This window comes from Nothobranchius furzeri, chromosome 10 (assembly GCF_043380555.1).
Source record: "Nothobranchius furzeri strain GRZ-AD chromosome 10, NfurGRZ-RIMD1, whole genome shotgun sequence".
NCBI classification, from domain to species: Eukaryota; Metazoa; Chordata; class Actinopteri; order Cyprinodontiformes; family Nothobranchiidae; genus Nothobranchius; species Nothobranchius furzeri.
Genome location: NC_091750.1, coordinates 63,004,329 through 63,027,114, shown reverse-complemented (window position 1 = coordinate 63,027,114; position 22,786 = coordinate 63,004,329). Strand labels below are relative to the sequence as shown.

The following is a 22,786-nucleotide window of genomic DNA, read 5'->3' as shown; positions in this document are numbered from 1 at the left end:
CGGAGAGAACCCACGCATGCACAGGGAGAACATGCAAACTCCATGCAGAAAGATCCCAGGTTGGGAAGCGAACCCAGGACCTCCTCGCTGCAAGGCAACAGCTATCACTGTGCCACTGCGCAGTCCATTTTAATTATTTTTTTTCATGTAAACATATATTTTAATCATTTTTTAAAGCTTTTTCATACTTTAATAGTTTATCTTTAGTTTGTGAAGCGCCTCATGATTTTTATCTTGAGAGGCGCTATATAAAAGATAATTTTCTTTCTTTTACTATATATTCACATATAGAATAGCTAGCGAGGCTAGCAACAATCTATTAGTTTAGTTTAACAATAAAATGAAAAAGGTTGCACAGAAAAATGCCACGCATATTTAGAGTTTCACAAACCCAGCTTTAAATGCTTGCAAACCACTAAACCTTACTGTTTATCTGTTATGACCAGGAAGATGTAATATTCTATATAAATAAAAATATTAACCTGCAAGGTCTTTATTGTAATTACTCAGAAGATTCTAGGATTTCATTCAGAAGATCTAGGTTCTTTGCTTTTTCAGTGATCAACCACACTTCTTGTTACTTCAAGAAGGAGTCGGGTTTATAAAAGTAAGAATTTATTTTACAAACAATTTAAAACATGACTAATTAATTAAGCATTTACTGTGAATGGCTGTAGCTAAACGTGAGGAAAGAACCTATGTGTGTGTGTGTGATTTCAGTCAGAGCTTCCTTATCAAAATAAGCTGAGTTCTGGTGAAAAGAATTTGGTTTGCTGTAATCTATAAAGTTGTTATCATCAGAAAAACATTCAGACGCAATCTATCATGTCTACCTCATGACCCTCTTGGTGGATCTGAAAGTCGCAGGGGTCGGCTGACCTTTGGCACCGGAGGGCTGTAGAATACCGTGGTGCCGACTCTTCAGTCCAGAGATGTCTCGGGTCACAACAGCTGGATGGAACCGTGCGTCTGGCGGGCTCTTAAGTAGTCTAACGATATCAGCTTTGTTTATGCAGGAACTGTTTGCTTGCAGGTGCAAAAAGGTTTTGACGACTTGTCAAAATCTTTGATGGTTAAAGAGGTTTTGCTACAGGTCTGAGCGATTCTCTAGAACTAATGAATCTTTCAGAATGCTCTAGTTTTAAGGTTTAGCTCTTATGATTTGCACAGCCAATCAGAGGCTGACAAGTTTGGAGATGTTTACCAAGGCAACTCAGAAACACACCTTCTTTGATATCGGAGGTCCTGACTGGTAAAAAGGGCAAGTTATGTGTTGTAGTTTACTTAACCGTACTTGTTATTGTGTGGATGCAGGTGTGAGGACCTCGTCATCAAAACATGTTGAACACATGGCAGGTTCTAGTACACACATAACATCCATTCAGTGTGCACAGATTAATGAAGTATTTCATTATACTATAATTATTAGAAATAGTAATAAACAAATGTTTATTTAATGATTATCTAGATTATAAGTCATAGAAGTAGTTCATATTGATTTAGTAAATAATTTTTGAATTTAGCAACTGATTTGACCTGGAGTTCTTCTGTGAAGGCAGACAGATGGGACCTTGGGGAAGAAAGTTATTGTTTATTTTTCAGACTAGCAGAGTGTGAATCCCAGCTGGTGTGAAGCCAGACTCATTTAAAAAGAACACATGCTGTGTTGTGTCTCCTTTCTGACCAGATGTTGAATAGATGGTGAAAGGTCAGACAGTGCCTAAACTGACCATTGCTGGACGCTACACTGTCCTCTAATCTTTCACGTTTAAAAATGCAACACTCGTGTAGCTGTGAAGAGCACCACTGAGAAGACAAGTACTGTTGAGATTTATGTGATACTACATTTTAGACAGCCATGCTTGATTTTTTCTTTCCAGCTGAGGTGTGAGAAGTGCATGTGTGAAAGAGGGGAAAGAAGCTGGCAGTACAGGAGCAGTAGATGGAAGAACGACATACTCTACTTGACTCTGACCTCAGGGAAGAAAAAACGAGTCTCGGAAAGCCCCAGGGGTTACACTTCAGAGCTTTTTACATGCTTTTCACACCATTTATTTTTGATGCAGAGTTTAAAGTCTAAATTTATCTTACTGTGGGCAGATAAAGCCACATTAACAGGCATGCAGATACAAATAAACACATGCTGTTAAACCATTTGTTTCAATATTTTCTTTGGCAAATTGAGGCTGTTATTAACAAGAAGAGGTTGTAGTTTAACTGCCTGGATGTCGGTTTCAGAGCACTGTCAGACGTGTTGTCCTCTGGGAGACTAAAAATGACATCTCTCACAGGAGTTGAGCGTTCACAAACACTTCTGCATTCCTTTGAACCGAGCACCAAAACTGACAGTTTACGAACAATCAGAGTGGATTCTTGCTAACTAGCGTCCAAATGTCTCCACACAAATAGTCAGTGAGGGACAATTACTAATATCTGTAAATGAGCTCTCAGCAGTAAGCTGTAATTGTCTTTTTAATCCCAGTCTGCGAATGGAATGATCCGTCTTCTGTCACTAGTTTAGAAACTTCATGAAAACCCACTTAATAGAGGAATGGGATTTGCACATTTGGTTTTATTGTTTTAAAGGGATACTTTATAACTTTTTCAGATTTTTAAATAATTTTCTTGAGCCACTATGTGCTAAAACAACCCTTTACAAGGTTAATTAAATGTCATTCAGACCCCCAACGTCCCCTTGGGCAGAATACTGCACTTGCAACTTCAGCGTGGCAGATTTATTAAAGTGGAGCTGACATACTCAGGTGTCCAGCATATTTCCTGCATGTTTTAGATCACGAACACAACTGATTTATGAGCTTTAGTGATAAATTGCTTCTGTAGAAACTAATGAAGGCTGGGGAGACATTACAGCATTTAGATTAAGGTGTTTAAAAGACAAACGCACAACAAGGTGATAAGTTTCACTTGTGCTTTGACTGACGAACACTAGGGAGTGCTAAACGCAAGTCAAAACGGCCTAGTATTCCTTTAAAAAATAGTTTGGTAATTTGCAAGTGTGTCTAAAGAAATATTGCTAATTATAAATATGCAACCCCATGAAAAAGCTTTAGTTTGAAAACTACATACTGCTGATGAGTTACACTGTAAAAAATTAAACACATAATTTACTTAACCAAGTTATGTCAACCGGTTCTATTTGCTTAAATGTAAAGAGTAATACACATTATTATAGGTTTTTATGTTAAAAGTAAACATATATTACTCTTTACATTTAAGGAACTAGGTTTAGTAGAACCAACTTATTTAGGATAAATGTAAAAATAAAATAAAATTCAACATTTCATGTTTTAGAGTGTACACTGCAAATTTTCATTTTGACCCTCCCACTGTCCTAACGGGTGTGACCCCATGAGGAAAGTTGACCATTGAGCAGGGTTGATGGTTTATCCCTTGAGGTCCACGTGGCAGGGGTGAGGTGGTGCTCACTCCTCACCCCAAGGGATAAACCATCAACCCTGCTCAATGGTCAACTTTCCTCATGGGGTCACACCCGTTAGGACAGTGGGAGGGTTAAAGCAAGTAAAAGAAACTTACTTTTAGATGTTTTTATTTATATTTTTGTCTAAAATATTTTTTAAATTCTTATCTCCAAAAACAGTACACATTGAATTCAGGTTAATATTCTTAAATATGAATGAGTTAAACTAGCAAAGAATATCTAACAGAATATTTACCTAATGTCAAATAGTTCTGCTTTGCAGATTTCTTTGCCAAAAATATAATAAAATGTGTAAAAACAATTTTTTTATTTTCTTGAAAATCTGTTTTTACAGTGTAGCAGAAGCAGTATGTCGATACTTATTTAGTAGTAATTTTTCTTTCAGAAATGCTGCAAGACAGATAAGAAAGATGCACAAACTGCATCCACTTAGTTTCAAATGGTTGTGATTAATATTTTAAAACTTAAGACGATCAAGCAGCAGGTTGTGGACCACCAATATTAAAAGATTAGGAGCATTTATTTACAACTAACGATGCAGCAAAGTCAGGGAATTAAAAAAATCTGAAAACAGAAAATCACTGAAGTTGGCACAGATATCTGTGAGGGCACTGATGATGCTGAATCATTTAAACAGGTTTTAGAGCAACATTAACTGCCAGAAAAGTTCTTGTTTATTTCCAGGAGACGATGCCAAGCCCCACTATGCCTCTTATTTACGACAGCATGACTCTGCAGTAAAGCTGCCTAAAGGCCAGACCTGTCACCTATTCAAAATATTTGTCTCATTATAAAGTAAAAACACAACAAAGACGCCAGTCCTTGTTTCAAAACGAGCATCTAAATTTCACCGGAAACAATACGGTTATTTTAGTTTCAACTTGGGCTCTTCTTTGCTCCATTTCAGCTAAACCCAGGGATTATGGGATTTTTTTCAGTTTTGTTTTTTTTCTCTGCATTTTCTACAGCATCACAAGTATTTTAGAAACAGGGAGGCAAACAAAGGCTTTAGATGGAGCTCTTCGCCTGTCTCTGCCACAACGTCTTTGCTCTCCTGTATAGGTTTTTTACCTTATGTGACAGCTAAAGGAATGCACTTCTTTCCTGCTACAGAATATGACAAGTAATGAGGACAGTTACTTCTGGAGGAAACCAAAATAGAAACCACAGTTGTGTTTTATACATCAAGAACACCACAACCAGTGAAAACAAGTCATTAACATTCAGTGGACCATAAGTGGGCCACTCACTCTATAGGTGTGTTTATTCATGGATCTTCTTTTGGAACTCAATTTGGACTTATTCTGCAGCCATGGGAGGGACCCGGGTATCTTATAGTTATTGAGAAGATCATGAACCAGAGAACTGTAGAGTACACCATGAGGCTGTCTGTCCAAAAGCTGGAACACAAGGCCAGATTTAATAATAATAATGATGATAATAATAATAATAATAATAATAACGGCCAACAGACCAGACATAATCATCAAAAACAAAGAAGAGAAGACCTGCCTCATGATTGATATGACCATCCCATCTGAAAAAAATGTCACCACCAAGGAGCTTGAAAAGCTATCAAAGTACAAGGACCTGGAAATAGAAGTCACAAGAATGTGGGGGATGAAGACAACAACAATACCCGTCGTAGTGGGTGCACTTGGCCTCATCAAGAAGGGACTGGAAAAGCGAACAAAACAGATTCCTGGAAACCCAACTGTCCAAGAAATCCAGAAGATTGTTCTTCTCGGAAGTACCCACATCATCAGAAGGATGCTTTCCATAAACTAACCCTGAAACTGCCTTAGAGCATGGATTGATTCTGGCACTTCAGTGAAAGCATACAAATATACAAAAAAAGAAAAAGAAAAAATAATATAATAATAATAATACTAATAATAACAATAATAATAATAATAATAATAATAATTCATTATAGGCACCTTTCATGGCACTCAAGGTTAGCTTACAGTAAGACAAGAAGGAACACAGCATGATAAAACAGAGAAAGAACACCAAAATTAAGTCAATAAAAAATAAAAGAAAATAAAACCGACAACAAATGACAAATAACAATAATTCTGATTAGATCAGCTGTGTAAAGATGAGTATCAAAGTTTCATACAAACGGAAGAATTTCCACCAAAATCATTTTAGATCTTGATAATGCTGTATAGAAAATTGATAAACCCACTGTTTGTTCTTTTACACAAATTTTCACTTATTTGTTTTATATTACATGATTTTTTATCTAAGGTGTTATTTATGGAGATTATATTGTTTTAGTTTTTTGTATTAATCAATTTAAAAAAGCCTTTTAAACCTACAAACAAAAATAGTTTTCCAAAACAAAGTAAATAATATTTAAAAAATCCAGAAATGTAGTTTTAGTGGAAAAAGTATTTTATTTTGAAAACAGGAAATGTTTTGCCCTCAAAACTATTTAATTTGTTTGTTTATGTTTGAGATAAAAACTAGTTTTGTGGGCGGGCCTTGTTGAGGGAGATGAAAGATCTCTCCTAATTGGCCAGGGTCATTAAAGTGACCCCATTCTATTAAAAAATATGATGTGCTTTCAGGCTTTATTGGACAAATAACACTTTTTGAGGAAAGTGTTTTTTGTTTGTTTTTGTTTGCAATTAAAAAAAAAATAGGTATAAACTTTGTTCTATTGTTGTTTGAAGTACTTTTTATTTATTTAATTAAGAAACGGCCTAGCTTCTAGTTAATTTCAAGGTATGAAAAACACCAGATCATTATTCTTTTGAACTATTTTGTTCAGGTATAAAATCTAATAACTCATGGAAGTTGTACTTTCTTTAAACCCCAAGCTTTACTGTATAGCGCAAAGCTGAAAACAATTCAATTTTACTGTGACAATCTATAGTGTGGCATTTAGCAAAACCTGTGGTAGACGCATCCATCTGTCTGTGTTAGGTCTGTGAAATGAATCGATGCAGACACACCTGTAGATGGGAAAAGGGATTCTCCCAGAAGGTGAGTTAATCTCTAGATAAATCTGCATTTATGTTTGCCTTTCAGAATGAGAAATCTCTTTAGTCAATGGGACGCTAGAACTGGATGAAAACAGGCGGGAACCGATCACGGTAGATAACAAGATCCGACTGCTGTCCCGTGTGATTATGAACTGTAATTAAAAACTGTCAAAAACTTGTTCAGCCGGGTTCTTCCCAGCACTCCTGCAAATTTCAGCTGAGTTTGTGGGGCTTGATTTGACTCAAAATGTATTTAAATATAATTTGTGTTTAAAGTTTTCTCCAACGGCACTCATTCATTTAGAGGCACAGAACAAACCATATCCGAGACACTTACCATCCTCTTTGTCTTCCAAGATGTTGACTTTTGCAGTGGGGTAGTGCATTCCCAGTCGTCCCCCAACGGGGAGGGACAAAGTCACATTGAAGCTCTCCTCCCCCTCAAACAGAGAGTCATCGATGATCATCACTCGACACAGCTTCTCCCTCTCTCCTTTGTCGAAGCGAAGGACGCTGTTGTGCCCTTCTGGACGGGAAATGTAGTCTGAGTAGGACAAAACCATGGAGGGGACTGTACCCGTGGCAGAACCTTTAGAGGACAAAGACAGGTTTGAGAATTAAAACTGTATTCTTTTTTTTTTCTTAAATGCGATAAAACTTTAACTCTGTATGTTCAACTTCAGCAATATTTACCCCAACTGCCATTAATTTCATAAACTAAAATTCGGACTAAATTTCAGAGCTTTAATGTGAGACTATTTACATCAGTTAAACGTTTTAAATCTCTTCTTTGATTATCGAGTTTTAAACATACAAAAAATTCGCCTCCTGCTACTGCTACTCCTCCTTTGCCATGTTAAAAAGCTGCTAAAATGTAAAAACTGGATCCAAATGAGACATTCTGGAGAAAAGCGGTTAATGTGGAACTAAAACAAAAATAATATTAACCATTCAAATTAGTTGGGTACATTTTGGAAAACAAAATGTCACTGATGGTGATGTTAAGGTTGGAGAAAGAGGCTTTTTCCTAACACGATGAAAACTGTCAGAAGCATCAAAAAGAGTGACCAGGGCCGATTGTAACAAAGAGAAAAAAAGTGGGAACATAATGGGGAGCAATGAGGTTCTACAACCCCCCAAGGTGATTTACAAGACAACCAGCCATTCACCCATGCACACACACATTCACACCACGATGATGAGCTACAATTTAGCCACAGCTGTCCTAAATAGGCAGCAGCCTAAGCAGAGGCCCAGACTTCCCACTCTCCAGCCACTTGGGCTAGCTCCTCCCAGGAAATCATAAGACGTTTCCTGGGCAGACAAGACAGTCCCTTCTACGTGTTCTGGGTCTTCCTTTGAGTCTCCTCCCAGTTGGATGTGTCTGACAAACCTCACCAGGGAGACGTCCTAACCAGCGCTAGCTACAGCAGGCTGCACCAAGGTTGTTTACGACAGTTCCAATTTCAACCACAAGGATGGAAGAGCAGAAAACTGCTTGGTGTTATTTTAAAATGGCAGTGTGTAGTTTCCTGTCACTAGGGGGGCAGTACATTCATACATTTAGGGTAGGTTTACACCATATCGCTGTGACTGTCGCTAGTTTAAAAAAAAACATTACAGTAAATGTTGTTACTTATGTGACTCGTCAAACTTTGATGGTCCTTCAGTTAATTCCATCGAGAGAATGCTATGCCATATATTATGCTATAATTTCCAGATCTGCTTGGGGTCCTGCGCCTACTGATAGGGTGTTTCTCAATGTCAAGGCGCCTGGCCTTGTGAGGCGATGTATTGCGAGGTCAGACGCCTTACTTACGAGGACACTATCCTTCCTTGGTCAAAGAAAACGGTTAAATGGAACAGACTTGCATCAATTGACCGTGGTTTCCACGGCACTCACGTTATGTCACGTCACACGGGAGGTAACGTTATATTTTGTATGTATTAGTTTCAATATAAATATATAATGAGACTTTTACTTTTTAAATTGTATATATATTTGTTAAATTAAATATATAAGCGAGATACTACCTGCTAGCCACTGAAGTTGCAACTAATATGCAACTAACCAATCATAGATAACGTCTTTGGATCTAAAAAAAACACATTTTAAATTAGTTGACTTACTTTTAAACTTGAAATTTACCCCTGAAGTAGCTGCCGGCTTCTGATCCACCTTCCTTTTGAAAATACCGCGGTGTATTCTGGGTAATTTTTGACCAAGGCTAGGCTACAAAACACCTCTCGTGTATCCTTGCTCAGCTAGCTAAACGACTAACAAACGGAGAACAGATGCCTCGGTAGAACATGAACATTGGAACACGTCTTGGCGGCTCCTGATGATGTATCTCCTAGGCAACCAGGGCGGGGCCAAGACATCAAGGCGAGCTTCCTTTGCATTGAGAAACACCCATAATGTCATCATACTACGGCAATACTGCTCGGCCAAAATATATTGAATCTCTTTTTTTTATTCTGTTCTTTCACTTGTTTTGGAAAGAGTTCAGAAGTTATTAAATTCATGTTTCTTACTGCAAAAATGTTTTTGAACGTGATAACATAACTTCTGTAAGTCGTACGTCCAGCCAATCATCTAGCAAAACGTTGAGACTAATATGGCGTCCCCAAAGACGCTAGACCCAATTTTTATGGTTATATGGTACAAATTCACCAATATTTTCCAACAACTGGACATCTTTATATTCATTTTCAACAACATTTCAATCGATATTTCCAGAGATTAAAGGTAAAAGTACACACAGCCACTTTAAGGACATCAAGTTTACAAAAATGCTTTTTTTTTGTATTTAGAGTAAACAGAATTTTTTATTTTAGCTAAGGTTTCCATGAAATGGTTCACCTCTTTGATTGTGTTCTGCATGAGAGATTGAACAAAAGCACCAACAAAACAAATGTAGAGAAAATCAAACGTTCCTAAACAGCATCATTTTTGTCATCATCAAGTCAGCTTTGAATACAATTCATCAGGCCTAATATAATGACTTTCACCATCTGGCTTGATCATTCTGACCAATGAGGCAGCAGGAGGATAATCAACAGCAGATTCATACCCTGCTGTGTGTAGCAGACCACCATGAGTTCCTTGCTTATGTCTCCACTGCGGTGCACGGGGATGAAGAGCTCCCCAACATCTTCCTCCACCGTATGGATCTGCTCGGGGAAGAACACGGTCGACTCTGAAAGAAAAAAGAAGCAGAGATAAAAGGTAAAGGTAATGATATGTGTAACAACCCAGAATAATCCAAAGAACACGACTCTGTGACAGCTTTTGTTCTGGTTCTATATTCATGAGCGGTGTCTCTTTAAACGTATCTACTGAGGTGGTGGTCCTGCAGAGACATTATGCAAATGAAAAAAATCAATACTGTCACAGTTTTCTGGTTTGATGCATCCAGAGGGGCTCTTCAAAGAGACCCCCTCTGGATGCTTTTCATACGGCCTCATGTGTGGAAGACAATTACACGTGTAGGCCTCGGAGTTCATCACGCAGAGTGTATCGCCTGGGAGCTTCACTCACTGACTCTCCTGTACACACAGGGGTCAACCACTCACTTATTTTCCTCCCTCACTTCTCTCTGTCTGGCAACTGGAGTTTGTGATTGAGGGAGAAACTTAGATTCGGTGAAAGGATCATCTATCAAAGAAGAAAAAACTTTCTAGTATTGAGAAAACAGAAGGGTCGAGGCTAATAAATGCACCGAGGCCAATGAAAAGAGGTTCAGCTCACTCAAGACGTTAGCGTGTCTTTTTTTTTACGCGCCAAAGAAAATTGAAAAGCTTATTTGGCAACATGAATGTCAATGAAAAATAAAATAGATTTATATTTGAAACATGTGGGATAAGAGGAGATAAACACCTGAGAAGACTCGGAGATGAAGTCATCAATATAAGACAATCTTACACACAGCGGGAGGTCAGACATTTCTCCCCTCTTGTGATAACACTCACTAAATCGCTCACCCTGTCTCTCAAGCTTCTTCCCTCTAAACCATTTCTCCTTTCTGTTACAGCCTACAATCTGTCACTGCCTGGGGGTGGGGGTACAAGGACTCAGAGCAGAAGATTGGTGTCTGCCACTTACCTATTCCCTACGCACACACATATGCAACAAGGGATGAGATTTTCCCACCCTATGCATATGGTTCAAACTTCCTCTCACCTCATAGTACTTTCACCTCTCATCTCACGCCACAGCCTCTTAATCCACTCAGGATTTAAAAAAATGGGTCAAGTTCACCTCCTTGAGGAAAACACGCAGTGGTCTTGAAACATTCATGGGATAGGCAGAGAGGCTTTTACGGAGGATATCCTTGTTTATGTTCAACAAAAAAAAAATCAGAATAAATTAACAAATTTAGCCTTTTATACCTCTGCACAAGCCTTTCTTATTATTGATAATGCCATGAATTTTCCATGTATTGTTGCTGCTGCTATAGTATGCCCGGTTACACAAAACTGTACAGTTGACAATGGCTTTTGTGTAGCTGCTGTTGTCCTTGAGGGTTTACACAAGGACACCTTTTCCTATTACAGGAACGGCGTCGGTGCAAAATATAGAATTGCAAAAGTTTTGGAGATGCATAGCATTGCTGCAGCAGGAAAAGCAAGAAAGATGTAACACCAACTGTGGCAAGAAGCCGCAGCTTGCAGCATACAGTCAAACAGCAGGTTGCCCCCCTTCAGCTTTGGTCAGCATTCTGCATGGATTATATTTGAAAGCCACAAAGTTTCGTTGGAGGAGAGCTCAGCCATCACAAAGGCAAACATGCTACAGAATAAGCCCATTCCGCGGTATTAATTAGAGAAGCATGACAGTACACCCAAAACAACGCCGCATAGCTCTAAGCATTCACACACACAAAAAGAAATGTTCAACACCCTTCGAAGACAAGCTAGTTAGTTTTTTTTTTATATTTTGTATCAGCTTTTACACGCTTTAGTGATCGACTCTCCCTCTCCAAAGTTTATATTAGTCAGGCTGATTTGTCCTCCAGGGAGGGGAGTTTCTGAGCTAACCAGAAGACCACACAAGCTGTCTTCATCATTAAAGGCAGTACAGTTAATGCCACGGGCGTAGCTAAAGCTTCATGTGTCCATCAGGGTGCGGAGGGACACATCTCTGTCACATTACAACGTCCCTGGAAACAAACCGGCCCCTGCCCTCCACACACATCATAATTAACCCACATGGGAGGACAAACTCTGGCAGGGAAAAACAGAAAGAATGGGGGAGAGCGATGAGAAAGATAGTGATGGGATTGCTTGGCTGTAATTACAGAGAAGTTGCAGTGAAGAGGGTGATAATGGATACAAAAAACTGAATGGAGAAGAGGCAGAAAAGTGGATCCAGCCTTGATGGAGTAAGCAGCTGGTTTGTCGCTCCACTCAAAGTTCTAACATTCCAGTTTGCCCAGAAAAACTAGGACAGGGAAAATGACAGGAAGTACAACCTAAAGAAGGTAGAAAAGTAAAGCTGTACTACTTATTTTTAACTTGTTCTTCTTTGATGTTTAGTTTTATTAGAAAGCAACCATGCTCTATTTATTTTGTGGAGAAGTAGAAACTTCAAATCCAAGTAAAGGAAATGTTTCATCGCTGCAGCACATCTTATCTTCATTCATTCCATTAAAACTCTCATTCAGTCGTTTGTTCAATACATTTCCTGTGGTTTCTAGCATAAATGGATGCTTTGTGAAGTGTTCTCTGTGGAATAAAAGCTCTGGCGCTCTTGTTTCAGGAAGTAGAAGTTAGTCAGAGTGGGGAGTGGAAAACAGCAGCATTTGGAGTCTTATTATTATTTCCTGATATTTGAGCATCTCGCCTCTGATTGGCTAACAGCAACTTGACTCTTCCATTGCCTTTGTTCACTTTCCAGCATTGATGTTTTGTGTCCACAAAAAATGCAGGCCTGAATGAGTTCTGCTGGGTTGTGGAGCTGCTAATGCTAATGGTTAGCGTCTACTAGGTGAGAAATGCTCTACTCTCTCCTGGACGCTAAATCAACACAAGCTTTTCCCGTTGCAAGCCAAGGTAGGTAAGTCCATGATGCTAATTTTCAGTTTGAATCAAATCTGTGTGGCTTTTTGTGTTTCCCCATGTATTTTCTATCGGCGGATAATGCAAGAAATACGGGTAAAAGACTAGTTTAATATTCAGCCTGTATGTGACACTCAGAGTAACCGATAGTGTTTCAAAAATATCAAGTAAAAAACTGTTTCTCAGTGAACTTGCTCTTTAAAAAAATAAAGAAAAAAAAACACTTTTCATTGTTATGGCCTTTGACATTAGCAAGAAAGAAGCACCCATCCTCTGGAAAACAAATGCTGCTGTGCCAGTGTGAACTGATGATTGGCTGCTGGGGACGGCCCTGCCTGTGCCCCTCTGTCTCTTCATTGGTCCGGCTGTCAGTGTTGGGAAAGTTCATTCAAAACACGAACTAGTTCAAAGTTCAGTTCATACATTTTACAACAAACTAGTTTGTTTCTTAGTTCATAATTCAAAAAATTGAACTAAGTTCACTGTACCAAAAATGAACTAGTTCATGGTACTTTTTTCTGATATATATATATATATATATTAGGACTGGGAATATTAGCACATAAATTCTAAGCATTAATTTTGCTATTTTAACACGTTAAAAGTAAATGATGCAATTAATTTAACCATCTTGCCAACCCGGAGCCACCATTCTCCAAATTTCTCCATATTTCCCCCTGGACAATAGTGCTAAACCATCATTTACTGAGCCCCAAAAAAGATCAAGTTTCTACCCATATTATGTACTCTCAGCATTGAGGATTCTTTTTAGTGCAGAAGATGAACAGAGGCAGAGCGCTCATGCACTCCACCGGCATCTGCGTCTTGCACACGGCCACAGTAACATTTTCAAAGTGGCGCCACCAAAATATACAGATCCTTCTCAAAAAATTAGCATATTGTGATAAAGTTCATTATTGTCTGTAATGTACTGATAATATTAGACTTTCAGATATATTAGATTCATTACACACAAGTGAAGTAGTTCAAGCCTTTTATTGTTTCTAATATTGATGATTTTGGCATACAGCTCATGAAAACCAAAAATTCCATTCTCAAAAAATCAGCATATTTAATCCGACCAATAAAAGAAAAGTGTTTTCAACACAAAACAAAGTCAACCTTCAAATAATTACGTTCAGTTATGCACTCAATACGGTCGGGAATCCTTAATCAGCCTGTGGCACTGCTGAGGTGTTATGGAGGCCCAGGATGCTTCGATAGCGGCCTTAAGCTCATCCAGAGTGTTGGGTCTTGCATCTCTTAACTTTCTCTTCACAACATCCCACAGATTCTCTACGGGGTTCAGGTCAGGAGAGTTGGCAGGCCAATTGAGCACAGTAATACCATGGTCAGTAAACCATTTACCAGTGGTTTTGGCACTGTGAGCAGGTGCCAGGTTGTGCTGAAAAATGAAATCTTCATCTCCATAAAGCTTTTCAGCAGATGGAAGCATGAAGTGCTCCAAAATCTCCTGATAGCTAAATGGTAAATGGCCTGTATTTGATATAGCACCTTCTAGAGTCCTGGAACCCCCCAAGGCGCTTTACAACACAATCAGTCATTCACCCATTCACACACACATTCATACACTGGTGGTGATGAGCTACGATGTAGCCACAGCTGCCCTGGGGCGCACTGACAGAGGCGAGGCTGCCGAGCACTGGCGCCACCGGTCCCTCCGACCACCACCAGCAGGCAACGTGGGTTAAGTGTCTTGCCCAAGGACATAATGACAGCGACAGACTGAGTGGGGCTTGAACCTGCAAACTTACGATTATGGGGCGAGCACTTAACTCCTGTGCCACCATCGCCCAGTGGCAGGGCTGGGTCAATGCCTAGCTGCATTGACCCAGCCCTTGATAAATACACCCCAGACCATCACTGACTGTGGGTACTTGACACTGGACTTCAGGCATTTTGGCATTTCCCTCTGCCCAGTCTTCCTCCAGACTCTGGCAACTTGATTTCCGAATGACATGCAAAATTTGCTTTCATCAGAAAAAAGTACTTTGGACCACTGAGTAACAGTCCAGTGCTGCTTCTCTGTAGCCCAGGTCAGGCGCTTCTGCTGCTGTTTCTGGTTCAAAAGTGGCTTGACCTGGGGAATGCGGCAACTGCAGCCCATTTCCTGCGCATGCCTGTATATGGTGGCTCTGGATGTTCCTACCCCAGACTCAGTCCACTGCTTCCGCAGGTCCCCCAAGGTCTGGAATCGGTCCTTTTCCACAATCTTCCTCAGGGTCCGGTCACCTCTTCTCGTTGTGCAGTGTTTTCTGCCACACTTTTTCCTTCCCACAGACTTCCCACTGAGGTGCCTTGATGCAGCACTTTGGGAACAGCCTAATCATTCAGAAATTTCTTTCTGTGTCTTACCCTCTTGCTTGAGTGTGTGAATGATGGCCTTCTGGACAGCAGTCAGGTCGGCAGTCTTACCCATGATTGCGGTTTTGAGTAATGAACCAGGATGGGAGTTTTTAAAAGCCTCAGGAATCTTTTGCAGGTGTTTAGAGTTAATTAGTTGATTCAGATGATTAGGTTAATAGCTCGTTTAGAGAAACTTTTCATGATATGCTAATTTTTTTGAGATGGGAAGTTTGGGTTTTCATGAGCTGTATGCAAAAATCATCAATATTAGAAACAATGAAAGGCTTCAACTACTTCAGTTGTGTGTAATGAATCTAATATATACTAAAGTCTAATGTTTTTCAGCACATTACAGACAATAATGAACTTTAGCACAATATGCAAATTTTTTGAGAAGGGCCTGTATTTAACACACGATCGTTCATAACTGCTTAGGTTCTTCCTGTCTTTTGTTTGTGGCTGATGTGCATCACTGCTGCGCTCATCACCCGTGCTCCACAGCTGCAGCCAGGCAGCGTTTTTTCTGGAGAACTCCTGTGGCAGATGCAGGATCACAGACAAACAGGACAGGGTAATAGTCAAATAATAATAAGCTACACAAAGAGCTTGGAAAGGAAAATGTAGGGAGATTTATCCCACAAAAATTAACAATAATGAACAAGAGTCTGCTTCTAGACCTGCAGAAAGAGAACGAATATAAAAAAAAAAGGAACACACAACAATACAACCGGAGTAAGCTATCGCTGCATCAACTTGAAGAAATATACAATCAGCATTGTTTAACTTAACAATCACATGATAATAAATCATAGTGCAATTAGTGGCAATGACAACCTTAAGACATGTGTTGAACGTGCCCAGGCCCATACTTTTGAGAGCACCATGTGAGCACCTTGTTTATGTAAGGTTTTTCTATAAAAGCGTCCTATAGAGAGTGTGAGGGACCACAGATCTGCCCCCTAAAGATGCGTAGGAGACGGAGGGAGCTCCAAGTCCCAGAGATCCAGGCGCTGTCCCAGAACACAGTAACCCCAAGGAGACTGCAAGCAGAAGGGTCCCCGCCCCCCTCGAGAAGCACAGAGGATCGCCCCGGGGGGCCGCAACCAGCAGCCGGCAGAGTCCCGGGACATATCAGCGGCAAGCCCGCAGGCCCGCCCACAGCCTCCCACCCCCTAGCCGTCCGAGCCCGGGACCCAGGGGCAACCACCCCCGCCGGGGACCCAGCAGAGCCCAGGGATCCAGACCCCACCAGACAGCCACCGGGATTGATCAGGCAGACGCCAAAAATCTTAAACCCCCTGACCCGGGAGCCACGAACATTCAGGCAGACCAAGGCACCACACTCCACAGCGGGTGTGGCAGGGGGAGGGGAGACGAAGATCTATATCATCAAAAGAAGTCCCAGGAGATGAGAGGAGTCAAAGGCCCCACCTGACATATACAGTCATACACAAACACAGTCACACACTCCCTCTCTCATGCTCACACATACACATACAACCAAAGACTTACAAAAATGCACGTCGGACACCCACTCATGCTCCCCATATACACCCTATTCACTCTGGTCCCGGTACTGCTGCACATGGGGTACAACCATTACTGGCTACCAGAGTTTGACCCTTTCTGCTGGGGTGCTGATGAGCAGGCTCCCCCACCCAATGCTGAGCACAGCAACCCACCACCCCAGACCCCTACCAGACGGCCAGATCTCCCTCCTTGCCTCCAGCCCCAGGAAGCCATGCAACAACAGAGGTAAGACCCCTAGTCTCCCTCCGCCTGCTCCAATATAGTGTTAGTGTGTGTTGATGAGGTGTATTCCATAGCTGTAGAGAGCAGGCAGTGCGGGCATTGTCTGGCCTATGCCAGCTGATTCCACCGCACCACCCCACTTACACCCACAGCCCTCGGTGTCTCAGTGCAGTTTAAAATTGGAAGTGGGCACCGGCACTCGGGATGAGGCTGAGAAATCCCCCTGCCAACTGCCGTTGAATGTGCTCACTCCCAAGGCCCTGTGAGTTTGCGTGGAATGTCGGTGGTGGAAGTGTTTAAGGTGCAAATAAAATGGGGGGCAAGTTGCCACAGGAATGCAGAAATGGGGTCCATACCCGCACCCCCTGACTTGTCCACCCCCCAAGGTCCTACGTGCATGTATGTGTGATGATGTGAGGGAGCAGGAGGAGAAAAATATGCGGGGGTGGGGAGAAATGGTTGGTTGGGCGTAGCCCTCCAGGGAGCCAGCTCCCCCACTGGCCCCAATAGGCACCTCTGTTGTCAAATTGCCACCCAGGGCATGGAGACCCCAGCCCATCCTGCCAGGGTCCAAAGCAGCAGCATTGCAGAGCCTCTCGGAGTCCGAGAGCACCAACCCAGCCCCACCCCAGCAGAATATCTATGCCCATCCCTGCGTTTGCACAACTTCCAGAATATATGACATAGGACATCCAGGTAAGGTTGGATCCTCCCCCTCGAGGAACCTCCCCTTCCCCTGTGATAGGACAGCAGAGGTGCCAAGGTCTACCCGAGGCCCCTGAACCCGGGCCAGGCACTGCTGCATATTCCTGCCTTCTTCCCGGCAGTATACATGTCAGGACCCGACCCCCAAGGCCCCGCCCAGATCCCCACACGGGGCCGGCCACCCCCACACTCCGAGCCCCCAGGCCCCCACCCAGACCCGCCATGGGGTAATGCAGCTGAATTAATGAATTGGGACATTGTCCAGGTTTCCCAGTAAACAAAGAGAGGGGGAAGTTGGGATATGACATTTCAGACACTTTGACAGAACTTCACATACTCTACCCCAAAATTCCTGGACAGGTGGACAGGACCACAGTGCGTGAATGTACAGTAATTGTCAGGAATGTTGTTTGTGCAGTGTGTACATGTGTCAGATGACACAAACCCCATCTTGAACATCTGATGACCTGTATAGTGTACTCTGTGTAGAATTTTGTACTGAATTAATTGTAAATTGGGGTGTCTGATCATTTTAAAAGTTTTTAAACAAGTTTGGGACCAGGTGTTCTGGTCAAAGCTGACTGACAGATCCACCTCCCATTTTTCAATAGGGATTGCAATTTTATCGTTTATTTTGGACAGTGTCTTATAAACTTTAGAAAGTAGATTGGGGGGGTTTGAGATTGTAGAAGTCAAATACCCTTGGTGGTGTTTGCAATTCTACTTTATTGAGCTTAAATTTTTGACTACAGATTTAATTTGGTGATAAAGCTACTTTTATCCATTCCAAATTGAGAGACAATTCCGTTAAATGGGATGAAAACCAACCCTTCATATATGTGTTCCAGGTATAGGATCCCTTTATTTTTCCAGTCCAGAAGGTTCATCATTTGGTTATTTTGCAAAGTATCAGGATTATTCCAGATAAGTGTGCATCTGCATGGTACTAGTGAAGATGCTGTCATTTTTAGATACTCCCACCATGCTGTCAGAGAGGTGCTGATACTAATACTTTTGATGCTTTCATGTTTTCTTATGCTTGAGCTAATAAATGGTAAGTCTGAAAGCTCTATCGTATTGCAAAGTGTCTGTTCTATATCTAACCAGGACTCATCTAGTAGGTTATCTTGCAACCATCTTGGTATATAATGCCGCCTGTTGGCTAAGAAATAATAATAAAAGTTGGGTAAATCCAGTCCTCCTCTGTCTTTGGTCTTCTGAAGCGTTTTTAAGCTAATTCGTGGAGGTTTATCCTGCCAAAGGAATTAAGTAATTGAGGAGTCCAGAGATTTAAACCAGTCAGCTGGTGGTTTGTTTGGGATCATCGAAAATAAGTAATTTATTCTGGGTAAGACCATCATTTTAATTGTAGCAACCCTCCCCATGAGTGATATCTGTAAGGATTTCCATCTTGCAAGATCATCTTCCACTTTCTTTAAAAGTGGGATGTAGTTTAGTTTGGTTAGATCTGCCAACTTGGGAGAGACATTAATTCCCAGGTATGTGATATTCCCTGACTCCAAATGTGTATTAAGCAAATTAACAAAAGAGAAATTAATTGGTAGAATTGTGGGTTTTAACCAGTTTATAGAGTAATCTGAAACTCTTGAAAAAGAGTTTATCAGTTCTATTGAATGGGAGAGAGAGGACTGAGAATTCTGGGGAAAGAGTAAAACATCATCTGCATAAAGACTGATCTTATGTTCTATTTTCTTACACTCTATCCCTTTAATATCTGTTGTTTGCCTAATTGCTGCCGCTAGTGGTTCAATAAAGATAGCAAACAGTGGGGGGTGGGGGTGGGGGCATCCCTTCCTGGTCCCCCTCTGAAAACAGAAGCTAGCTGATATTTGGTCGTTTGTCCTGACACGTGCTGTTGGTGAATTGTATAATGTTTGTAGCCAATTTATGAAGAAGTTCCCCAAACCAAATTTATGTAAAGTTACAAATAAGAACTTCCAGTTAACTCTATCAAAAGCCTTTTCTGCGTCTAGAGATAATATACTAGTTTCAATGTTTCTACTGTAAGAGAAATCTATCAAATTAAGTAATCTACGTGAGTTTGTGGATGACTGTCTACCCTTAATGAAACCAGTTTGGTCAGGGTGTATTATAAAGGGGGTTACCTTCTCTAATCTTTTTGCCAGGGCTTTACAAATTATCTTGAGATCAACATTAATAAGAGAAATTGGGCAATAGCTGGTAGGAAATGCAGGGTCTTTGCCTGGTTTTAACAAGAGACTAATATTGGCTGAATGAACAAATTCACAAATGATCGTTCAGTGAATGCGTTCGGGCACAACACTGCCGGCTGTGTATGATCTGTAACGGCAGTGAGTAGCTGCACCCGTGGGTGCAACATACAAAACATGCTTGATGCAACTTTAAAGGATCAGAGTGACCGTAGGCATCATCTCAGGTGCTCCTGCACATTAAACATTTTAGTGAAGTCTATTAAATGGTGGTTTCTGTTTTAATAAAAACTATTCTTAAACTCCCCCCCCCCCCCCCCCCCCCCCATCTGCTCAGACCTCCTTCCTATGTATGTTGCAATTGAAAAATAAATGGAGGCTTGTCCGGGACAATCTGTTAGATCATTTTGAGGAGACAAAAGTTTTATTTTGTTGAGCATTTTCTTTTTGACAATCCTTTAATCTTTGTTGTGTTTCCAGTTCAATTGTTTTTATATAAGGATTATAGGAGCTGGGATTTTGCGTTGTGAACATCAGATATCAGTATAGAATAGAATAGAATAGAAAATCCCTTTATTGTCCTTCAGTGGAGAAATGTTGGTGTCACAGCATCAATTACATTCACAAAGGATCAAAATTGGAAAGTAAAACAATAAAGAATAGAGTCTGATAATCTTAAACGCTTTACTTAAAAAAAAAAGGAGGCATGTGAGAATATATGGAGGAGTGTGCGGCCCTGAATCCTACAATACATAGAAAATAATGGATTTCTAAATTGATCAGAGAAGAAAATCTCCTGTTACTTCGTGCATACCACGTTTAGCCGTGCACGGTGCTGAGACATAATACTGGTTCTATGTGAAATCGTCTTGTGCGGATTCACACACTAAAGAAGTTCATGATAGCTGGAGAAGATGGATGAGAGTAAATTATAGATGCTTGGAAATAATACCTACAAAAATTGTGAAGATGTTAAAAAGAAGAAAATAAAAGAGGAGAATAAAAAGGAGCATCCAGACTGAAACCAAACTGCCTCTTGTTAAACCGAATGATGTGATGTGTTCTTAATAAAAACAACATTTTCTCAGAGTTCTTTACAGAAAAGCAGCCACGGTCAACAAGTCTGAAGAAAAACCATAATGACATTTTTACTTTGTTAAACACTTGCAAAGGGTCAAAAAGGCCTCAGCATCAAACAGAAGGCAACTCCTTCTCCTGGAAGCAGTTTTTGATGAGCACACAGAAGAAACTGTCGTCCTGCATCAGCAGCCTCCATCACAAACATAAAGCTGAAATTAAACGTCATCAACCTTGCTGCTTTTCCAATTTCTTTGTGGTTTAATAAAGAAACACAGACAAAAAAAAAAAAAGAAAAAAACAATACTTCCTTTCACCGTCTCCTCAAAGATCATTTTCCCTTGAAATTCTCCTTTGGTGCTTTTTTTTTATTGTTGTATTTAATGAGGTGAGCTAAAATTAAGGAATTGAGTGTTTGCATACCTTCAAAGATCTAATTGGGCTTTGTTTCTATTTGAGGGTTGGATACCAGGAAAATATTTCAGAGTTTTATATATTTTGCCTTGTTTTCCCCTTGAGTTTGTTTAGAGACAAAATTCCAGGCGATGCTGCAGAAAGGAGGGTTTCCAGTGTCGAGGTTACCTGGTGTGAGTCATCTATTAGACCTACATATACACGCGTTTTATTCCTTTAACGGCAGAATAACCTTCTAGCTACTCCTTACCTCTACTAATGCTCACCCTAACACATGCTTGCTCATTCACCACTCAAATCGAGTCGTCACAAGGTCTTCTATCTGTCATTTAAGAGATTTGCAGCTTATTTTGATGGAGTTGAAAAAGAAACCCTAAATCTGAGTCTAAAGCCCTTTTCACACAGTGACTCAGCTTCGTAAGTATGTCCTTGTTAAGCCTCTGATGCTCTCCTTATGCTAATTCAAACAGATCACACAGCGTTGGCTGAGCAGTGTGTTAGTATCAGCTGAGTGACGACAGCATCATTAGTCAGAGCTATATGTTAGCTCCGCCTTACAAACAGAGCGTTTCCTGTAATTATCACCACTGATGGTTCAGAGACTTATCACGTTCACATCAGCTTTGACCCATCATTCCACCTCAGCACTTACTCACCACACAAAAGTACACAATTAGGTCTGTCCAAAAAAATAAAAATAAAATAAAAATAATACAATGTGTGAAAAGAGCAAACTGTTCTTTCCCAGACTTGGAGTGGAAAGCTTCCTTCATGCAAATGTTTTTATTAGAAAAAAGATGAAACCAGAAGCACATCAGCTGTTTAGATAACTGAGATTTGAAGAAAATGTTTTCCTTTTCTCAAAGAAAATTGCAAATGAACCAGAATGTGTCACTAAAGAACATTTAGCCTGCTTATTGGTCCGGCGTGTCTTGGAGGTGGGGCTACGTAACACATATAAATTCAAGAAGAAGGAGCAGAGTTCTGAGCCTGACATTAACTAAGTCCAAATTCAGAAGTAGCATTCCTTAGTCCTCATCCAACCCGGTCCATAGGTCGGGTCCTTTCTTGATCTCAAAGATCAAAAGTGATAGCCTGGCTAGCTCTGGATACTCAGAGGCAGAGAGCTCCATGTGGGGCGGGACTAGCCATCTCAAAAATAACCAATTAGAAAAAAGGCGGAAATGACAACTGTATCGCTCGACGCTTGTAGTTTTTTAGCTGTAGTCAAAGATGGCGCCTGGCGACGATGCAAGCACCTTTCTTTAGAAGAAAGATTTTAGCATTTCTTCTTGTGGTTTTGAAGACATGTCCAAGTCATTTAGAACAGGGGAAAAAGCAGCAGTGAACTCCGCTTCAGACGCCATCTTTGTTGTTTTGAGAAACTGAGCGTCGCAATGTGTGACATACGCTGCTCAGCACTGATTGGCTCGGTTCTCAGGGGGTAATTTGAATGGCAGAGTTACCAGGCCTTTGCCTTAAGAAGGCATTGCCATGGATGGCCACAGCATATGTTTAGTTGTCTAGCAACAACTAGAGTTGAAACCAAACAAAGCGGCAATACATGAAAAACTTTGGCAGGGCACATTATGGTATTTTTCCTATAATTTTTGACAAAAAATGTATTTAAAGAACAAAAATTGTGATTAAAAAGAAGCCTAACAACACAACCAATGTTTTATTTTTAATATGTTTTTAACCACCAGATATTAATACACTACCATTTAAAACTATGACCCTTTCTAGCTATGTCCACGATTGTTACA

General features: G+C 40.6%; 1 protein-coding gene across 1 annotated transcript in view; it reads right to left on the bottom strand.

Moving 5' to 3' along the window:
* Nucleotides 1-22,786, bottom strand: part of frem2a (FRAS1 related extracellular matrix 2a) — a 127,417-nt gene that overhangs the window by 42,092 nt on the left and 62,539 nt on the right. Inside the window, exons 5-6 of the mRNA XM_015961630.3 lie at nt 9,528-9,653; nt 6,791-7,042 (exon numbers count right to left, since the gene is read on the bottom strand). Coding sequence (XP_015817116.3) covers nt 6,791-7,042; nt 9,528-9,653 — 378 coding nt within the window. The remainder of the gene's footprint in view (nt 1-6,790; nt 7,043-9,527; nt 9,654-22,786) is intronic.